The following is a 22,713-nucleotide window of genomic DNA, read 5'->3' on the forward strand; positions in this document are numbered from 1 at the left end:
ATTTAGTTGGTCTTAATATACTCGGGATACCCAAATATATGTGCAATAACACTGAAAGTGGATTCTTCAGGATATATCCTGTTTAATAGGCAACTATAAGTATGGTTAATGCTGACAATTTACACAACATACATTTGTTTTTTTTCATACTAAGAGGTAAACTTATATTACCTTATTATAAATTAGATCTATAATGTAAAAAAACTGTATTGATATGGTTCCCTTTTTTTACAGAATTGTTGTAATTCCTTCCATTGCGAGCTCAGATATGTTTCCTAAAACAAAACATCAGCTGACAGCATTGTTCTAGCTCTGGTGATAACATGCTTTATGATAATTTTCTTATTTATCACCTTCTACAAATGTGCAAAACCAGCTGTCAGATATTGAAGTGTTTCATGATTCTGTGCTCTCCCATGCACAAATATAGACTCTTTTTAAACATACAGTCGTGTGACTGCGTGACCTCAAACATTGAGGAAGTCATGTCAGTGCCTATAAATCACCAGAGTGGATGTTTGTGCTGACATGCCATCCATCATCATCCACCCATCAGTGATGCAGTAATGTATTTAAGATCAATCTCAGGCCTGTCTATGCTGTGTCTCCAGCTTCGACCTTATAGTGTTTATGAAGAGGGTAAAAATAAGACAAACAGAGTGAAAGCTGAAGAGTTAAAAACAGAGAGGAGGGAGGCTGCATGAATGAAAGACTGAATGACCTCATCTTTGCCCAGACCTGCTGTTGAGTGGGATTATGGGTAGACCCTGGAGAGGACATAAAAGCGAATTGATTTGAGAGAATCTGAGAGGTCAAAGAAACACAAAGATCAGTTTGTCCTTTAAGAGAAATGTCAAAGCATGTGGTAGCACCATCTCATCGGTCAGACTTAATATTCACTATTTTCACCAGAATAGGACAGCTACATTACTAATGCTACATCTGTTATTAATCAGTTACTGATGGGAATCATTTTAGGGATGCTAGGTAGTGGAAATTTTCTTCAAGTGGTAGGAATGTTACCAAAATTCAATTAAGATATGTAACATGATCAGTTTATAGTATTTATTAATGGTAGACAATATTTGTAACAGCATACAGACCTATTAAAGTGACTGAATTAAAAATATAAATGTTAATCACAACCTGGCAACCCAAAAAAATGCACTTATAATACAACCGCCATCCCAAAAAGGTTGGGGCGCTGTCTAAAATGTAAACAAAAATAGAATGCAATGATTTGTAAATCTAATAAAGCCATTATTTATTCTCAATAGAACATAAACAGGATATCTGATGTTAAAACTGACATTTTTCCATTACATGAAAAGCAATAGCTCATTTTGAATTTGGTGGCTACAACACATCTCAAAAATGTAGGGACGGGGCGACAAAATGCTGGAATGGGTAGTAGTTCTAATGAAAAACAGCTGGAGAAGCATTTTACAAATAATTAGGTTATTTTGCAACAGGTCAGTAACATTACTGGGTACAAAAGGAACATTTTAGAGAGGCAGAGTCTCCCAGAATCAAAGTTTGGCAGAGGTTTACTAATCTCTGTAAAACTGCATCTAAAAATTGTGGAATAATTGGAAAAAAACACTTTTTCTGTGAGCAAGAAAAGTTCACCGGGATGCAGGTAGCCACTGTTTACATCACCTATAAAAGTTTTCACCCCTTTGGATGTTTAACCCTTTTATTGATATTATAAAACAGCCATGGTCAATAAAACTATTTGCTACAGAGTAATGTCAATCAAATGAAAATATGTAAGCTGAAATAGGTGACTGCATAAATATTCATCCCCTTAAAGTCAGCATTTAGTAGATGGACATTTGGCTGTGGTCAGTGCCTTGGTATTTTGTTTATATCTTCTATTCAGTAACTTCTTTTTTCTGGGCAGCTTGGCGTGTTCTTTTGTCGTCATGGTGTAATGGTAGCCAGGAATACCAATTAACTAGTGACTGCACCTTCCAGACACAGGTGTCTTTATACTACAATCACTGAGATACAATCACTGCACTCAGGTGATCCCCATTTCACTAATTGTGAGACTACTAGCACTTTAAAGGGGGTGAATATTTATGCAGTCACTTGTTTTACATTACATATTTATATTCAATTGACATTACTCAGTAGAAATCTATTTTCACTTTGACATTAACGAGATTTTTGTATTTTTCTTTGCCAAAAAAAGCCAAATTGTATTCATCATGAGTGATTTAGAAAGTCAATGAAAGGGTAAAACAACCAAGGGGGTTAAATACTTATAGGCACTGGATGTCTGCAAACCCCATGTACAGGGGTTCAAACTCACCCTTTTTAAAGATTATTTTTATTCATTTTTTCCTCTGTAGGAAAAGACAACTGAATAGAGACAGCAAATATGGAGAAAGTGTGGAAGAAGGCATAAACCAAACAGGCATGAGGACTAGGAATCTATCATAAGTCAAGTTTAGGAGGATTGTGGCCTCGACAGATTTGCTAACGAAGCTAAAGCTCACAGAGCTCCGGCAAATCTATACTATTGAAGCTAATGTTAGCTAAGTTTGCTACACAGCTCTGTGATCTCTGTAGCTTACATAGCTATGCTAGTTTTATTTGCTAAGGCTCACGTTGCTCAAGCTAACTTAGCTACATTAGATTAGGTACTCACGTTAACTACTTAGCTAGCCCAGCTATGTTAATGTTAGCTAAAGCTAACAAAGCTAAAGTGAGCCACCTTTACTGTAGGGGAGAGTGGGGTGAGTTGTGCCAGTTTTTACTCAAAGTGACTTTAAAGGGATACTTCAACATTTTGGCAAATTCGCCCATTGCCATAATTCCTATAGTCTTGGTAATAGGTTCGTTACCTTTAGTTGTCAGTGCAAGCTATTTTAAGATCGGCGCCACAGAGTTCGGACCTGCTGTGCCAACTCAATGTAAGCAGACGGTATTCCAGCTTTCCCTCATCAAACTCATCAAATACACAATCCAACAACTCCAAAACGCTCTCGTGGACAAGTTGTGACCTGTACATTCACCACGCTATGAAATAATAATGTATAATTATGTAACATTACGACACATGAAGCAAATACTCGGAACTATTTCTTGAGTAAACCACTGGGCGGAGTGACACGGTGCAGCAGCCATGTCTGGAGTGAAGTTCCGGCTTTGTATTTAGCTTTAAAACATCTCCGTCTCGTAATGTTCCATGATTATTTCATAGCGTGGTGCATGTACAGGTCACAACTTGTCCACGAGAGCGTTTTGGAGTTGTTGGATTATGTATTTGATGAGTTTGATGAGGGAAAGCCGGAATACCGTCTGCTTACATTGAGTTGGCACAGCAGGTCCAAACTCAGCAGCGCCGATCTAAAAAGTAGCTTGCACCGACAACTGAAGGTAACGAACCTATTACTAAGACTATAGGAATTATGGCAATGGGCGAATTTGCCAAAATGTTAAAGTATCCCTTTAAAGGGAGGCCATGACAGTAATGCCTCCAACTTAAGTATGTACATATATTTCAGGATGTGGTGCATCCCTGGGAACAGTAACTTTGGATCTGAAATAAACTGTTTAAGAAATATAGCTTTCAGAAAAAAAAGTGGTCTTGTAGCACAACTTGCCCCCGGTGTGGGGTAAGATGTGCCTTTGGGGAGAATACGCTGGGGTAAATTGTGCCAGTGATTACTGAAGATTATTGAAGTAAAACAGAACATTTTAATCTCATAAACTGTAATGCTATATAAAAGCAAGACAAATTCAATACAAAATGACTCATTTAAGGTTTATTTAGATATCGTCACCCTATTAAACTAATGGCATAAGTCATATTTCTAGTTTTTGGGAAAACACAAAAAAACTAAATACACATTATATGATATTTGTGAATCATTTCAGGCAACAAGGCTTTGGCAATAGATGCCTGTTGACATACATAGAACACTGTCTGTCAATTATGCAACATACTATATATGAATAAACTGATTTAGGCCAGTTTCTTAACATCTCATTGTTACTTAGGCCACTTAAAAACTGAATAAAACTGCTCGTTAATAACATAGTGCAAACTCAAAACTGAAATCAGTGTTAGCTTAATTAAACAAGTAGAGGGTAAATTAAACACTGATGAGGCCCATCTCCTCACACCTCCAGCTGTTCTTGGCTCTTCTTTACTGGGTTCTAGGTGTGGTTGTGTGGTTTTGTTAGGGTGGGTGTGTCGGTGTGTGTCTGGGTGTGTGGGTAAGGGTCTATGTCTGTTGGTCTGGGATTTGTGTCTCTGGGTATTTGGGTCTGGTTGTGTGGGGGTCAGGGTTCAGGTGTGTCTGTGGGTCTGGGTTTGTGAGGGTCAGGGTTCAGGTGTGTCTGGTTGTGTGGGTGTCAGGGTTCAGGTGTGTCTGTGGGTCTGGTTGTGTGGGGGTCAGGGTTCAGGTGTGTCTGTGGGTCTGGGTTTGTGAGGGTCAGGGTTCAGGTGTGTCTGTGGGTCTGGGTTTGTGGGTATTTGGGTCTGGTTGTATGGGTGTCAGGGTTTGGGTGTGTCTGTGGGTCTGGGTTTGTGGGTATTTGGGTCTAGTTGTGTGGGTGTCAGGGTTTGGGTGTGTCTGTTGGTCTGGGTTTGTGGGTGTGCCACTGGCACAACTTAACCCAGGCCCTTTGGCACATATCCCCCCCAGCCCCACCATTTTGAAAAACTAGCATGATCCAGCAGTTTAGAGCTAACATCATGCTAACTGTAGACTCATTGTGTAGCCGACTAAAGCACTAAAACGTGTGTGAAATGTTTTCAAACTTATCTATAATTGTTCAGACACAATAATCAAAAATACCTTGATCATAGAAATTTTACATTGAAAGGAAAAAAAAACAAAACTTTTTTTGAGCTAAAAAGTGCTTACCTCTCATGCCATGTGTCTCTCTTCTATGCAAAATGAGTAAAATGGATGGCTCTTCAAAATTATGTGGTCACATGACTAATTTCTTCTATGGTTTTCTAGAACAAGGGGTGGCACTACTTCCCCCTTGGCACAAATCACCCCACTCTCCCCTCTCTATTTCTAAAATGGGTCTACTTAATTCACCCCGAGATCAGACTGCTGACTCTTTCTGTTTTATTTATGCGTGTTGCTTGCTTTGTAATGTATGAAATGTACTTATTTCATCAATATAACTGCCATACTTAAAAACTGTGAAGCAGTATTTCCGTTCTGACAGGTTAAGGTCTGCAAGAGGTGGTGCCTGAGATCTACAGTCTGCAGCTAGACTGTCTTAGATTGCCTAAAGGGGATTGGATTTGCAGTCTTTATAAAAGATAATAGTTTTGTAAGAATTATTAGCGAGTTATTGTTGTTTAAAGCCACCTGTACGAACTCATAGGCATGTAAAGGTAATGCGTAGTAATTTGATAAACTTCAAAATAAAAGCCTTGGTTAATATTTGAGAAAACTGTGACTTTTTCCGGCTCCAAACTGACTGGGAATCCCTTTTAGAGCAGAAAACGTGTTATATTTCTTTCACATCTTCTTTCGATGCTGAAATTGGAGCTGGTCCGACCTCCCAGCCTCTGCTCTGCATCCTGACATCACTTTCTGCTCCAGGATACTGTAACTGTAAAAGAAGCTTCACGTAATCCACGGTGACGTAAGTGGAAGAAGGGGGAAAAACACCGATAAGAATAATTTGCGTTGAATGGTGCTTTTTCCTTCACTCTGCGGAGCCTGCGGCTAAAACATTGTGTTGGATTGAAATGCACCACTGCTGTGAGAGAGTGAGTGAGAGGAAGAGAGAAATAGGGAGGGAGGGGGTGAGAGAGAGAGAGAGAAAAAGAGAGAGAGGGATCACACAGTAAACACACAGCTCCTATGGCAGATCCGTTCCGCTTCATAATAACGCTGTTACGCGAAGAGGAAGACTGAAAGAGAGAGAGCGAGGAGCAAAGAGCCCGACCACCAGCCGGGTTTGGATCAGCTGTGTTGCCGGAGTTTGCGCCGAAGTGATGCTCCTGCGCTCCTAGCAGCGATAAGGAGATAAAAACGGGGGAGAAAGAGAGGAGAAAGCCGGCTTTTCTGTTGGAGAGACACCGCATGGGGACATGAACAGTGTGGATCCAGCGTCTACCAAACTGTTGACTTTCAATCAGCGGTAATAACGCTACACTTCCCTGTGTTTGTGCATGCCTCCTCTCATCTGTTGAATGCTCTTTGCTCGCTCTCCTCTGTCCCTGCAGCGCTGGCATAGTTTAACGCAGCCTGGAGCAGTAAAGCCAAAGCTGGGAGCACCTGCACCGAGCATTTGTCGCGCGTAAAAGTGCCAAATTACGCTCAATCATGTTCGAGTGTTTGGGTAGTAGTTTTAAAACTTGTGCCGGTATTTGTCAAGTGCACGATTTATTGATCTTTTTTTCCATTTAGTCTTGGCAAACTGAGCGTCTCTGAATCCACAAGTCTCTCCAGTGTGGAAGTCCTGACGCTCCTGAGCAGCCACAACAGCTTTTAATTAAACCACAAACAGAGCAGCGTCATGTGCAGCTTTATCGCCACTTTGATGAATCAAAACGGAATATTCTGCTTATTAATTTACCCTTTATTGTCTCTGTGAGAAGACATTATGTACACGGAAAAATATGAATAATTCATGGCATGCATTGCAGTTCAGGGTAGCAGCTCTGGCTCTCTGTATGACAGCGACAGGAAAAAAGGCATGAAGGCAGGCATCTGGCTTAAACTGTGCAACTGAGTTGAGATGTAGTCCAAGGTTACTGAGTAGTAGCTCATTTCAAGCCTTTTAGATGGATCTGCAGCTCTTTATTGGCAAGATAGCCAAGGCTGCAGTGACTCTAATATAAAGAGAGAAGGAGATCATAGAGGGAACATACAGCTCTGCCAGTAGCAGAGAGGCTTCTAACCATGCTGCACCAATTGTGCAGGGAGAGAGGGGAGCCAAAGATGTCCTGAAATGTCCATTAAACGCTCTAGTGACTTGTCATATTGCTGTAATGGCTTGTTATGTCAGGAATTAGCTTTTTTCTCTCTTTCCTGTGTGTTTGTTCAGCTCATTCTCGCAGTGGTCACAGCTTGCGTTTCTAGTTTCTGTGCATAATTGTAGCAAAATGTGTTTTTTTACAGATGCAGAAAAATGAAATACTGAAGGGTTACACAAGCCTGTGTTTATTTGCACTTTGCATTTTTATTGCTACTGGCAACATCTCTGACTCTGTGTATCCAAAACTGGACTATAGACCAGACAAAACACTGCTCAATAATGTGCAGTACTATCACCATGATATTGCTTTCAACAGATATAAGCTTGAAAAGTTATGAATCAAAATTTGCAGGCAGAAAGAATTCTTCAGATATTTACAACCAATATATGCGCTGCAAATATCATAAAAAATCTGTATGTGTCAGCTAATTAATCTGTTAATCAGCTGTAAATATTATCCTGTATCAGCTGTAAACAACTGCCTATATAGGGAGTAAATGTTGGCCCATTTTGGCTGTATGTATTGGTAATTATCAGCAGTAAATATAGGTGTGTATTCCTAGCACCAGCTGTAAATATCTTGCCTATATCAGATTCAAATATTGACCTATATCAGTTGTTAATATCAGCCTATATTAGCTGTAAATATGAGCCAATATCAGCCTGTAATAGCTGTTAATATCGATCTATATCAGTTGTAAGTATATGCCTATATCAGCTGTAAATATCAGTATATATAAGCTGAAAATATTGGCTGATATCTACTGGAGATATCTGTATATGTCAGCTATGTAATCCGTACACATTGACAGTAAAATATTGGCTTATATCGTCGTGAAATATCAGTATGTATTGCTTTAAATATTGGGGCTCACCTCGGCTGGAAATATTTGTTTGTATCACCTATATAATCTGTTCATACTGACTGTAAATATTGCCCTATATAATCTTGTAATATCGGTTTATATCAGCTGTAAATATTGGCTTATATCGGCTGGAGATATCTGTATACATCAGCTATATGATCTGTACATACTGACTGTAAACTATTGGCCTATATAATCTCAAAATAATTATTTATCTCAGCTATAAATATTGGCTTATACCGGCTGGAAAAAGCTCTATATCCCAGCTTTATAATCTGTACATATTGACTATAAATCACCTTTGATTGTCACCTTTTTAATACTGGCTTTAAGCTGTAAATGTTGGTGTATATTGCTAGCGTCAGATGTAAAAATGGTATATATTATGTAAATATCACCATATATCAGCTGGAAATATCTGTAAATATCAGTGATATAATCTGTGACTGTTGGCTTTTATCAGCTGTAAATACTGACCTTGTCAGCTTTTAATAATGCCAAAATTAGTCTTGAATATCTGAAATATCAGCTGTAAATATGGGAATGCATTGGCTATAAATTTTGGCATATACCCGCTTCATCTCAGCCAAACCTCTGGACTTTTGTGCTGTGACATCATCTGCTAACAACCTACAGTATATTACCTTTGTGTACATGGGAAACACTGTACATGAGACACAGTCATAGCTGCTGATGCCTTGTGGACAGATGTTTAACTGTTTTTTTGCAGTTGGATGTGATGAGTAATTTTTCATCACCTTGTGGGGATTTTTATGCATTGCATTCTCCTCCTGGCAGTGTTTTGTTGCTGCTACATCTGTTAGCGTCCAACACTTTTAGTGTATTTGGCTTTTCTTTCTAACACAATTTCAAAAAGAGTAAGTTTATGGAGCGATTGAGGAGTCCTCAGAGACGTGAAATGATGGTAAAATGTGCTAAAAGGATTGGAGTTTGTCTCAAGCAGCAGTTGGAGGTTTGCTATGACAGTTGGCAGAGTGATTTATACCTCACATTTTACTGAATTGTGTGGAGACTTTCAGTAGCCACTGTCCATTGTCTTGTGACAGGAACCACAATTTGTAACCTTTCCCGTACTCCATTACCGAGGCCAGCAGTTTAAGTAATGAATATCCATTTTACTTCTTTCTGTGTCAGAGCCATTTTTTTTTCCAAGCTTTCAAAGTCATTTTTCTTTGGCTAACGGCCATGGGGCTGCTGGGAATCTGAGCTGCCGTGGTGCAGAGTTCAAGTGATGCTGTCCAAACATACAGGAGGCTTTTGAAGGAAGGATGATGCTTTCAGCTTTATTTCTCTGAGTGTGTAAGGCAGCATGTAAGGTTACCAGACATGCAATCAAAAAAAGAAAATGCAGCTGCAAGGTTCAGAATCTTATGGCACACTCACACTAGGAAAGCCATATCCTGTCCAAGCACAGATGACCCCCAAAGTCCAGTTTGTTTGGCTTGGCACCATGCTCAAGCACGGCACATTTCCCTGGCCCTGGCATGGATGGAAGAGGTAGGAATGTTATGGTTGCTCATGCACAGGCACACATATAACTGTCGTGAATTAATGTACCTATGTTACATCATAGAGACACCCAGGAGTGCTAGAGGGTTGTATCACACCAAAACTACTCCTAATGAGCCACAAAGTCATTGAAGTTGCTGTCTTTCTCTCTGCATTGCTCTCCATTGTGCTAACTCTGAGTCTGCACTCCATGTAAACGACTATGCACGTGTCACATCATAACCTGCAAAGAGGTAACCGTGCTCAGGCTGGCTTTGGCTTGGAGCAAGGGGGGAGAGGGCAATCATGCTTCAGCATGGTACAAGACAGCCCCCCCCACCTTTCAGAAAATGTGTGCTGAAACAAGCCCTTTTCAGACTACCCCCTCATGATGTCATGTGGGGAGTTAGCCCCGCCTACAGGTTCAGTTGGCCCTTCCCGCTCGGGAAAAAAAGTTCTGCCTTCCTCTCCTGATACTCAACAGAGAGGAGGATCAGGAGAGCCAAATCCATTTTCTGCATTTTCTGAGACAGGCGGAGTCAGGGGCGGAGTCAGACTGCTCAGTAACATTTAAAGACACAGGAACAGCTCGTTCTAAGCAGGACTGAAACAGAGGGGTTTGTTAAACATGCAAAAATCCAATACTGGAGTGTTTTTTCAACAACAAACTTCACAGGCATGTTTTTGGACTAAAATATGTCTTAAAAGGGTAAAATATGTCCCCTTTAATAGACTAAGCAGTAAAGTAGAGCTGCTCTTAGAATCAATTCTAGTCTTGCTGTCGTGGACCAGAAACTCTTTGATGGCTACAATAACAGGGCAGATGACATTTCTTGGTGTTTGGAGCAAAATAATGTTGCTAGTTTTCTATACAAGTGGCATCAGTTTCTAGAAATATCCAAGCTAAAATAGCTGAAAGCTCTTCTAGGTTACCTTAACTTTAAATATCTGTGATAGTGCTGGCAGAGTTTGCCATTTAGCCCATGTGTCATGCTCCACCACATCTGCAGACGGTTTAACACCAAGTTTTTATAATACATTAAATAATGGACATGCGTCATAAAGTTGTTGAGAACCTTCAGTCAAGGTAAAAGTGTAGATTAAAAAGAAAATATGCCCCCAAAAATCCTGAAATCAATCTCAGATCAGCAGGACAAATTTGCTTGAAATTAAATAACTTGATTTTCACTGATTAAAAACAGGATTTGGATAATTTCAGACTATATTTGGCTATATTTGAATTTTGTCCAGTATGAAAAACCTCCCAATGTAGCCGATCTTTTAGCCATTTTGATTTCTCATTGTAAATTCTAGGACATACTGTTCTTGAAATTGGAATATGTCATCTTCACAGCAATTGACAGGTACATGTTCCTCATCAGACGTGCAGCACTTTACCTCAGTGCCTCATTCCACCTCTCTGATCAGAACAGCTTTGTGGTTTGACAGGAACTACCTTGTCCACTAACAGCTCTTACTTTACCACAGTGTACACCTCCTACATGTGTTAAAAATGCCTCATTTTTAAAGCCAAAAATCTAAATTTAAGGCAAAAACACCAAGAAAAAGGATCCTTAATCTTGCAAAAGCACTTTTCCTTTATATGGTGAGACATTTAGGTGTTTACTTTCTGTGGGAAATGCTGCGTAACTCAAGCCGAAACAAGAAAAGCTCCAGAGAAAGACGTTGTCTGTCCACTATGTATTTAATTTAAACATCATAGCATGCCTGGACTCAAGAGGAGATGAGTTTCTACAGTGGAGTGGATTTTATTACAAAGGTGGGTGGGGTTGCATCACTCTATCACCCCCCCCAGATGCAATCCTTTCCATGACCCCTTCTCAGAAGAAGGTGAAGGCTTGCAGAGATAGCCACCTGCACAACAAGAAATAAAAAAGTGTTAGCACATGGAGGTAAAGCTGTGATGGAGTACATGTCATGATGCCACAGCAGACCTCACCCCATTAACGCGCATGTAGAGGAGGAGAGACTGCAGGAGGAGAGTGAGGTAAAGACACAGTGATGGATTCATCTTCTCCTGCAGACACTTTAAAATGCGTCCGTAAAGCTTCAGTGTACATTATGCATTAACAGCTCCACTCTGCAGAGAGAGACAGAAACCTGACCTGAGAGGGAAGAGTTAAGAGGAGATATACGAGGAGCGGGGGATGAGGTCCAGGGAGGCAGAGGAAGTAGAAAGCATGCAGGTTGTGTCATAACTCTGGCAATCATGCTACAGGCTTTCTTATATTGGTACAAGATACCCCCCACCATGAGAGCACACACCAACACAGAGAGGAAAACCTTTCACATAGTTTAAACAATCTAGGACCAAAAAAAAGACATAATTGAATTTTGGGAAAGGAGCTTTGCCAGCAAAGACCTAATAAATGCAAATTTGGACCATGAATGAATGAGTTTTAAGGAGGGAAGCAGCAGATATTAAATATTTATGTATTTTAAGGACAACTTCCCTTGCATTAGGATGTTTTACCCTTTAATTGATTTTGAAAATCAGTCGTGGTCAGTATAATTTAAAAAAACACAAAAACCATCTTGAATGTCAAAGGAATGTTGATTAAACAAAAATATATAATATTACCTCCCTTTAAATTGACTGACCTAATTCTACAGAGGTCCAGCCAAATGATGCTAGCAGTTTAAAGACACTTGTGTCTGGAAGATCCAGTCACTGGCTAATCAGTATTCCTGGCTACCATTACACTGTGCAAACAAAAGAACACTTCAAACTGCTCAGACAAAATGTCACTGAAAAGTAGAAGTCAAGGGATGGATACAAAAAGATTTACAAGTCTCTGAACATCCCCCAGAGTTCAGTTAAATCATCATCAAGAAATGGAAGGAATATGTCACATGTGTAAATCTGCCTAGATCAGACCGTCCTCACAAACTGAGTGAACGTGCAAGAAGGAGACTAGTGAGAGAGGCTACCAAGACACCTATGACTACTCTGAAGGAGTTCCAAGCTTCAGCAGCTGAGATGGGAGAGACTCTGCAGACAACGACTGTTGGTTGGGTTCTTCACCAGTCAGAGCTTTATGGGAGAGTGGCAAATAGAGATTAAGGGAGCTCTCACACCTCTGTCGTTTGGTCCGGACTTTCGGACTTTTCTATTTTGGTGCGAAATGATAGGTGTGAAACTTCCCCTGGACCATGGTCCGGACCAAACAGCCGGACCTTGGTCCAACCAAAAGAGGTGTTCTCAGTCCGGACCAAATGGAACCACAGTCTGGTTCATGCCCAGTGTGAAAGCATTATTTTGAACGGTTCAGACCTTCGTATCAATGACAGGAAATTACGACATGACTACCGGCAAAGGAAATCCATCACCATAACAAAATGAACCGCGGAAGAGCCCACAACAATCTCATGGACTGAAATTAAGCAGCAGCCTGGACAGGGTGGGCTAACGGTAGCTGCTTTACTTTACGCGAGGAGTAGAAGTGTCCGTTATTATGTTAAATGGGGATTGTCCAAGCATGGATATTTAATAAAATTGTAGATAAAGTTATGCCTCACTATTTACAGCTAATCTTTTCAACAGTTTTACAACACATACCTTTTCTCCTGAGTCGGTATTGCAATGGCTCGCAGGATTGCATATTTTCTTCTCCTTTCCTGTTGACGACGATAAAGTTGTCGTCTAATGATAAAACTCAAGATGAACTCGGACCAGCCTTACGTACAGCTCTTCAAGTTGTCGCTTTTGGTAGTAGAAAATCAACAATAATATGATAGTGGGAATGACGATTTCATTCATTTTTTTACAACATTCAAGACTCCATTATTCAACGTGTTGACGTCAGACACCCGCTGGCCAAATGACCAATCAATGTAAACTATAGAGACATGCAAACCACGTAGTTGATGACGATATCGCATAGGTTCGTCATGTAAAGTCTGTTAGTCTGGTTGCAATAATGACAGTGTGAAACCCAAACAGACCGAACCAAATGTATACAATGTAACAAAAACACAAACCTTGGTCTGGACTTTCAGGTGTGAAAACACCCTAAATCTGGACTAGAGGTCACTAAAAGGCACGTGGGAGACTCCATGGTCAAGTGGAAGAAAGTTCTTTGGTTTGATCACAAACACACCATCCCCACTGTGAAGCATGGTGGTGGCAGCATCATGCTGTGGGGATGCTTCTCAGCAGCCGACCCTGGAAGGATTGGAAAGATAAAGGGTAACGTGAATGCAACAGTTAATGGACAATCTTATCCAGTCTGCAAGAGAACTACGGCATGGGAGAAGATATATTCTCCAGCAAGACAATGAGCTGAAGCATACAGAGAAAGCTAAATGTGCTAAATGCTAAAGGGCTGTTGGTGCCCGATCCCAGTGCAACCTGACAGAGCTTAAGTAGTTTTGCAAAGAAGAATGGAGTCCAGATATGAAAGCCTGATTGAGACCTATCCACACAGGATAGGAGCCAAAGGTGACTCCACTAAATACTGACTTGAAGGGGTGAATATTTATGCAATCACTTATTATTTTACATCACATACAGAAAAGCCAAATTCTGTTCAACATAATTGATTTATAAAATTAATAATCAAGAGGGTTAGTACTTTTAATTGGCACTGTAGCTTGAGTTAGCTCCTGATGGCTTTTAAATATACTTTAATCTAGCACCAAGGCTCATTATCTTACTCAGGGTTCTACAGAGCATAGCTTTGAAAATCCTCCTGTTCCTGACTCAACAGTCCAGAGCGTCAAATTTTCAAACTTGTTTCTGATTCATGTGGATTTCTTTTATGAATTAGCCTTTGTAGCATCTCTGTGTATGCGTTGGCATATTAGAGCAGCAGTCAGCTCTCATAGACAGTCTCCATCTATCACTTGAGTCTAATTCAATCAGGACCCATGTCTTAATCAAAACCGGGTTGGCCGCTGCTCTTGGCCAGTCACTATGCCACTGGCAGACCCTGCACTTTGAGACGACTCAGACAGGAGTAAAGAAAAATAGAGGAAGAAATGATGTAGAGTAGAATAAAAAGACAAATCAGTCTGGAAGTCGAGCTGATTCCCCAATGCTTGTTGCATTAGAGATGTCACAGAACATGCATGTCTGTGTTATGTGATGGAGGCCATGTGTTTGACTATGCGCTTGTATTGCAGCTCTGCCTCGGAGGACTTGGGCTGCAGGCGTGGAGACTTCAGCAGGAAACACTATGGCTCGGTCGAGCTGGTGAGTCCCACCCACGATGCACTCATCTGCTTGTTGCTTTTGTTGTGTCTCCTCTTCCCTTCATCCTCCTCAGTGAGATCCCCTGTTCCTCTCTCTTTCTGCTTTTTTCTCTTCTGTTGGTGTGAAAGGACGACAGAGGGGGACTGATGAGTCATGACGTCCTGGGTGTGGTTCAGGGATGTGTTTTTTTAAATTTAGCCTTTTAGTGATGCAGGTCTCTTCTCCCAGGGCACCCTTCAGAGTTAATTTGTTTTGTTTTGACCCTGTCGGTGTAAAGCTGCAGCACAATGTGTGTCTTTGTGGTTGATTACTAAGCTGTTGAGTCATTGTTGCTTTGGGGAGGGGGGTGGGTGTCTGTGTCTGTACATCCCGATAGCCGAGAAGAGCAGGAAGCCCCCGAGTTTGGCACTGCCATCGTACTTCCTACCAGAGACATATTGTGGGTTTGTCCCTGAGTGCTGCACCACCACGTGTGTGGCAGATTAGTGTTGAGGAGAAACCACATGCTGCCTATCAGCTCCAGCAGACTGACAGTGTGCACAATGCTGCTGTGTGTGGGTGTGTGTGTGAGAAAAAAAGGAGAGAGCCGTATCCAAACGCTGTGTGGAGTGTGAGCCAGGGTGAGGTCAATGATAGCCTCATATTCAAAGTGGACCCGACGCACAGCAGAGATGCCTGCAACTTGTCTGCAAACCTGCTCTTTCCATCTGTGTCATGATGGACAAATTTACAGTCTGTAAGCTTTAAAATAGACATTTATTCATCTTATGCTGTAACAGTCATAGGCCTACTGACACCGGCCTTAAACGTAGTCATTCTAGCTTCTGATTAGTTCATTTGGTGACACATGATGGTGTGAAGTAATGTGGTGAACAGTTAAGAGCTGCACAGAAAGTTACTGATCTCTGTCATGTTGTTTCTTTCTCTCCACAACACATCAAAACCCCTTGATTAGCAGTTCTTTAGATTAAGAACACCGATGCACTGTGCAGGGATGTAGCAAAGCACCCAATTCACAATCTGCCAAGTATCAGGACACTGTTTTTATTGGTGCTGCACAATTAATCTAATCACAATCACAGTGTCAGGCTGTGCACACAGAATTGCATTAAAGCAATTGCACTTATTAGTCCTCTTGATTTCTATGAGAACTTTTTAGTTTGTTTACTAACAAAGTCAAGGATATTCTGCAAAATATCACACCCCCAGCCTTTATTTTAAACCCAAGGAGGGAAAATTTAGTTACTTTAGTAGTTTTGAGCCCATGCCATTTTTATCTGATATTTTATCCCAGATGAAAACAGCTACAGGAGGTTTTGATGTTTTAATATTTTAAAGGGGACATATTTTACCCCTTTACGACAAGTTTATATTGGTCTCAGAGGTCCCTAAAACATGCCTGGGAAGTCTGTTGATGAAAAACACCCCATTGTTGGATTTTTGTGTCTAAAACTCGCCCTGTTTCAGCCCTGCTCAGAATGAGCTGTTTCTGTGTCTGTGGCTTTAAATGTTCTGACTTCGCCCCTCTCAGGAAATCAATGTGACTGAGGTGGCTTTCACCCTAGGGGTCCGGTCCCGGATCCGAGTTCACTTCAGCCCAAAACCCAGCTTGTTTTGGTAGTGTGAATGCAAACGAACCACGCCCGGGCACCGGGCCCAGGCCCATTTGGGGAGGTGGTCTCAGGCACAAGTGTGTCCGGGTACGGTTCAATGTAGCCAGTGTGAAAGCAAGCCAGGGGGCAAAGTAAGTCTTAAGTCTTAAGTCTTAAAAAGCATCACACCATTTAGCTGCACAGATATAGACACAAATTTTAACAAGTGTACGTAGCACCGCCCACTACAACCGACAAGTACCAGCAAATAAATTGTGATTTCTAACAGCGTCATGGGTTAATATGAGCATGGAGAAGTACTTTAAAGAGAGCTGATTTTGATCGGTAATTTTGGAGCAGGTGTATCATCCCATCTAGGTGTGCCAAATACGTTTCCTTGTGGGCGTGTTTCAACAAAGTCCAGTTGTTTTCCAGCTCTGTCACTTTCTCTGTCAGTGATAAAGAAAACCGGACTCATGTTCCTGCTGTATTTTTACGTCTTTTGTGTGTGTTTAAGAACAAAGCTTGTCTTCTCTTTGGCATTATTCAGAAGAAATGACGGAGACAGTGACTGTAAAATGTAGCGAAAGGTACAACGATTTAGCATTTTATACAGAATCTGTTCATATGTATGATTTTGTTATGGAACCATTTTCTAACTGGTACAGCCAAGATGTCTGCTAAGAGGTATTAAGAACAACTGGAACAACAGAGTGGCGTGCAAATCAATACAGACAGACATGCCGCAGATGATAAAAGTAAGATACCTGAAACTGAGTTATTACAGCCACTCTCCTCTCAGTCTGGGACAGTTTTCAGCTGGCCTCCTTCTGTTAACGTGCTGCTTCTTCTAATAGCCAGAACACGCTTTTATATCCCCATCTTACCTCCAATTTCCACATATGATGGCTGCACAGAGAATCATACTGTGCAGCAAATCACTCCTTCTCTAGTCAATCAGAGCAATTCCTGAAGCGCCACTCTGCTTCATTGGAGATACACAGCAGGTCTGTTTTCAGTGATGACCGACGCCAAACCACGTCAATCCACACAGATCAGATCGATCTAATGGCTGGAAAAACATGCAAAGCATTCTGTCAACTTCAATGCATGGACTCCCAATCATAAATCATCACTGTACCAACATTACGTCTCACCCTGCAGCACAAGCAAAAGGTCATCAGGTCAGTGGGTCACAGAGCTACAACACCATTGATGAGGAAAAGCTAACTTTTGAGGCAACGAGCTACAGAATTTTACATGAAACAAAAGATTCTTTGAAGCAAACATTAATCCTTTAACTTCATAATGTTACTCACCCATGGAGGAAGCAAATAAAATCATAGAATCATGTCCAAATTAACAGCAAATCAACCCCAAAAAGGCAAACTTGTCAGCTCTTGTCGTATTGTTCCTGCATGAACCTGCAGTTGTCAGTGATCTCTGCTGTTTTGTCTCAAGCTGATCAGGGCTGCGCTGCACTGTGCACGCTCTTATTGCATGATGGTACATCTTAATGGAACAGCAGAACTTTCCTCATTTAAATTAAGTGAAAGAGAACTTCTTAAACTTCAGCCAAAACTCTTTTTCAGCCATTATAAATATTAAATGTTAATCGGCATCAGTATGGCCTCCTTTATGCTGATAAGTTGCCATAAGAAATGAATTGCTACTTCAGAGCAGTCATTGTAATTAGAAAATGTAAGAATATTACCAAAACAAAGGAAGCATGAATTTTCAGAAATAATTATTTCCAGTATGATTATGTTTTTATGAGATGAAGATACCTGGGGGATTAACAGGCTGTGAGGAAAGTAATATAGAGAATTAATGTTAGAGTTTGATAAATCCAGGTTGATCTTCAGAAACCACCTTAGGGAGGATAAGCACATGATTCCAGGCTTAAATTCAAGCAATTATCTTTGGTCCTTGACCTGCAGGGAAGTTCAATCTTTTGTTATTCTGCTGGAGAAGAAATAAAATCGCTTCTGTGAACATACTGGAGGAAGTGGCTCTGTCAACTCGCACCGTTTAAGGTCGTCCGTCTCCAGGGGAGGATTGTGCAAAGGTCGGGGAAGAGTTGGAGGAAAATTCAGGTCCTGCTCAACAAACAGCCCCTTGTGTTGACAATGCTAAATCTGTATGCTTGTACTGTGTCGGTCAGTCCAGTGTTAATCAGCAGCATATTAGCATCTGACATTTCCAGAAAAGTCAGAGAAGTCATGAAATGAGGAGGGTGGGATCATTTCACCTCCTCCGCCATGCTGCAGTTTGGACTGGTTCAGGCTTTTCTGCAGACGGATTTCAAAATGCTGCAATCCAAGTTGCCATGTTTTAAGCCTTTTCTAAATAACACATGAACTTATAGCAACTGGGACAAACACTCAAATAAAAGGGCTGAGCAAGCTTTTATTTCTGACTGGTCGATACATTCGACTCAGCGACCAGGAAATGGAAAGCTGACATTTTTAAACTGTGAAAGATAAGCAGATGATGTTTACCATTATAGACTTTTTATAAGACGTCTCCAGAGAAATGCTGCAGATCAGGGAAAGATAAGCCAGCTGATATAAGAGAAAATATCATATTTTTTGTGAGATTTTCTCATTTATTCCAGTTTTCTCAGAATCAAACTCTTTAAAAAATGCCTAATACTAAATCTCAGTCTTCCCTCTTAGTAAAATTTAACAATTGCTGTCAGAAAAGCTCTATTGTAGATTAATTCAACTCCAGATAGCGAGCCAAAGCAATCCCACAACTGTTGTCAAAGCCAGGGTTTCAAGAATATTCATCAGCCTACATTACCCAACCAATCCCACTAAAAGTGTTTAGAGTAGCTGGAGAAAGCATTTACAGACTGCAGTGTACTACAGTGAAAATGCAGCCTCACATATGATGTTCAAGTATTTGACCTAACCTTGGATCAATTATATCTGGCCTGAAAGATCATATCATATTTGTATTTTAACTGGCCCAGCAGTATGAGGTCTGCAGATTTCCCCCAGTATAAAAATGGAAACTTTAACTTGATTATTTAAAATATCCTTGTTAAACCATAAGAACCTGAAAAAGTAAAGAGTAAGAAAGATTTCATAAAAAGTCAAGAATGTGGGGAAAGAAATAAATTTGTGTTTTATTTCATATTTTCAATTTTGCACCTCAAGATCATGATTCAAACTTATAATTTTGACTTTTCATTTCATACTTTGACCTTTTCAACTCATGATTTGGACTTTATATATCACACTTTTATCTTTTAGATTCCCACTTTTAAATTTTAAGTCATATTTTGACTTTTAAACTCATGATTTCAATTTTTATTTCATATTTTGACATTTGAAATTAATAATTTTTACTTTTTATATCATATTTTGACCTTTTAGACTCCCAATTTTAAATTCAAGTAATATTTTTTTAACTTTTTAAGTCATCATTTTGAATTCTAGCTGATATTTAGACATTTTCAACTCCTAATTTTGGCTTTATAATCCCATATTTTGACCTATCAGACTCACAATTTAAAATATTTGACTGTTCAAAATGTTTTTTTCAAATTTTATTTCATATTTTGAACTTTCAGACTTAGGATTTTAAGTTTCTCCTCATATATTTGCTCTTTAAAAACATTATTTTTCTATTTTTAATGTCGTGTTCTGATTTTTTGAACTAATAAATTGGAATTTTTATCTCAGATTTGAGCCTTTAAACATATCGTTTTTACTTTTTTGAATTTCCAAATGATTTGTCATCAGTGCTGTTTTTTCATATTTTGTTATCAATGAAATGAGGTTGACAGTTATAGTTAAATGTTGACCCTGTTAGGCCCTCAGGTTAGTCCTAAATCCAGAATCTGGCCCCTGCTGTGATTGGGGAAAGGGGGACTAAATACTTCCTGAGTGACCTGTATAATAAATTACTAAACCAGGACTTCTCCCACCTGTCTACTGTGGTGCACATGCCTTCAAAATATGTCCAAACACCTTTTCAGTCTCTATATTTGTGTCTTATGCCATTTTTAAAACAATGAAATTTAATTCTTTAATGGTTTTAAGTCTGCTAGTCCGTACATTTATCAGCAACCCACAAAATATCAGTCTTTATTTTATTTTATGATCCATTCTTTAAAAAATAAGTATCGTATAAGATACAGCAGTATCCTTACATTAATTATTGACATTATTAGTTTCTTCAGCCGTCAGTTCTTTTCAGAAAGCGTTTCCAAATGTCTCAATGTAAGTGAGAGAAGGTGATTTAAAGCAGAATCCCCCTAATAAGACAGAGCAGCATAAGCAGAGCTGTGACTCATCCTGCCTGTTTGTTTTATTTTTGGCATCAGTGGCGGTAGCAGTTACCAATAAAACCGGCTACCTCCACAGACCATCATAACAATAAGATTCACACACACAAACACACACACACACACACACATACACACACACAAATACAGAAGCTTCTGTGACTTTATCAGATCCAAGTATATTTTAGCTTTACTTATAAATAGTTTGAAGTAGAAAGCCTTCACTCAGAGTTTTAGTGTATTTGAGAGGAACTCTTGAGTCAGGGGCATTTGGTGCTTTAATTTTCCCTCTACTTTCACAGGGCCGGCTGCCAAGAAGCAACCCCACAGCATGATGATGCCACCACCTTTTGGTTTTCTTCAACTGTGATTTTTAGTGGCTTTGAAATGTTTCTGTATCCACCCCCTGACTTATACTTTTCAATAATCTTTTCTCTGAGTTGCTTGGAGTGTTCTTTTGTCTTCGTGGTGTAATAGTAGCCAGGGACACTGATTAACCAGTGACTGGACCTTCCAGAAACAGGTGTCTTTATACTACAATCACTGAGACACACTCACTGCACTCAGGTGATCCTCGTCTCACTAATTGTGAGACTGCTAGCACCAGAATTAAGTCAGTCACTTTAAAGCGGGGGTTCTCAAACTTTTTGGGGCTAGGGGCCCCTTACAGGGCAGAAAATTTTCCAAGGACCCCCACATAACCCTCACACTGATTAAACATGTGTTAACTGCCGTTTGTACTCCTAGATGCTATATTTTCAACTCTTAAACCTAAAACCTACAAGCTCTTGTCCTGTTGAGCGTGGCTTCTTACTTTTTGCGTTCTTTGAGCAGCCAAATAAGAAACCCTCTGGGCTTTTTCTTGTGCTTTTTTTATGTATGATGAGTGACAGATTTAAGTTATATCTCACCGTCATATCTGAATTTTTACTGGCCCAAAGCTGAATTATGTGGGAGAGATTGGTATAGTATGGTTATTTTATGGTGCTGTGGTCCCTATATGTATTTATTTCATTTTTAATTATGTGGCATTACTGCAGTTATTTATTTTGAATTTTTTTGCAGACCCCCAAGCTGTGGCTTGCAGACCACCAGGGGTCCTTGGACCCCAGTTTGGGAACTACTGCTTTAAAGGATGGTGTAGATTTGTTTCTTTTTTTCATTACATATTTTTGTTTAATTGACATTACTTTGTGAAAACCTGTTTTCACACTAACATTAGAGAGGGCTTTTTTGTATTTTTTTTTCCACAACAAAGCCAAATTATATTGACCATGATTGATTTATAAAATCAATTAAAGGGTAAAGCATCCAACTTTTTGGCTTGCTTTTAGTGTTGGAGGATGAAAAAAAAAATGGGTTAGAAGTGTCCAAAAATTGATACAGGTGGCAAAATGGTCGAAGAGCAACAAAAACATGTCAAAAAAGGGGTGAAAAATGACTAAGGCAGGCAAAGAGCAGCAAAAAGGTAGGAAAAATGGGCAACAATGGGGGAAAAAATGGCATTTAATGGCAAAAGGCAGCTTAAATGTGTGAAAAGTGGGAAATAATGGTAAACAAGGGGGGAAAGTTGCTCAAAGCAGGATAAAAGAGGCTAAAAGTGTCAAAACAAGCAAAAAGTGGCAAAAAGAAATTGCAAAAGTGGGCGTAAAGCTTTAAAAAAGGATCAAGTGGCAAGGATTAAGTGGCAAAAAATGGAAAAATGGGCAAAAATGGATGAAAAGAGGCAAAGTAGGCTTGAAATTGCAATTATTGGGTGAAAAATGAAAAGAAAAAGTGACAAAAAAAGGGCAGAAAGTGGCAAAAATGGGTGAGAAGTGACAAAAATAAGTCACAAGTCGAACAAAAGGATAAAAAAAATGAGTGAAAAGTGACTATAACAGGCAAAAAGAAGCAAAAAAGTAGAAAAAAATGGAAGGAAAAGTGGCAATAAAAGGGAAAAAATAGCAAAAAGCAGGATAAAAGAAGCAAAATTGTTGAACGAGGGTATAAACAGGAACAAATAGGCAAAAAGAAGTGGTAAAAGTGGGTGGTCTCTGGGATTCATCCTCTGTGGACCTCGAATGGCTGTCCCAAGTTTTACTCCAATCCATGAAACATTTGTTGAGATACGTCCATCTGTGTCATAGTGATGGACCAACCAACCCAGAGCATCTCAGACATTACTAGCCAAATACTATGGGTAAAGTAGTCTTAATCCAGACATACTGAATTACAGGTTTACCTACAATGACTCTACAGTCATCATTCAGACCCTTTCACTATACT

At 39.9% G+C, this 22,713-nt stretch overlaps 1 protein-coding gene across 6 annotated transcripts in view; it reads left to right on the forward strand.

Moving 5' to 3' along the window:
- garnl3 (GTPase activating Rap/RanGAP domain like 3) overlaps positions 1–22,713 on the forward strand; it is a 112,647-nt gene that overhangs the window by 27,975 nt on the left and 61,959 nt on the right. For 5 of the 6 annotated variants that reach the window (XM_041810438.1, XM_041810434.1, XM_041810437.1 and 2 more), the window contains exon 2: positions 14,487–14,556. In XM_041810438.1, coding sequence (XP_041666372.1) covers positions 14,487–14,556 — 70 coding nt within the window. Of the gene's footprint in view, positions 1–5,833; positions 6,127–14,486; positions 14,557–22,713 lie in introns of those variants that run through there. The other variant, XM_041810436.1, reaches the window with a different exon arrangement.

This window comes from Cheilinus undulatus, linkage group 17 (genome assembly GCF_018320785.1).
Source record: "Cheilinus undulatus linkage group 17, ASM1832078v1, whole genome shotgun sequence".
Classification (NCBI taxonomy): Eukaryota; Metazoa; Chordata; class Actinopteri; order Labriformes; family Labridae; genus Cheilinus; species Cheilinus undulatus.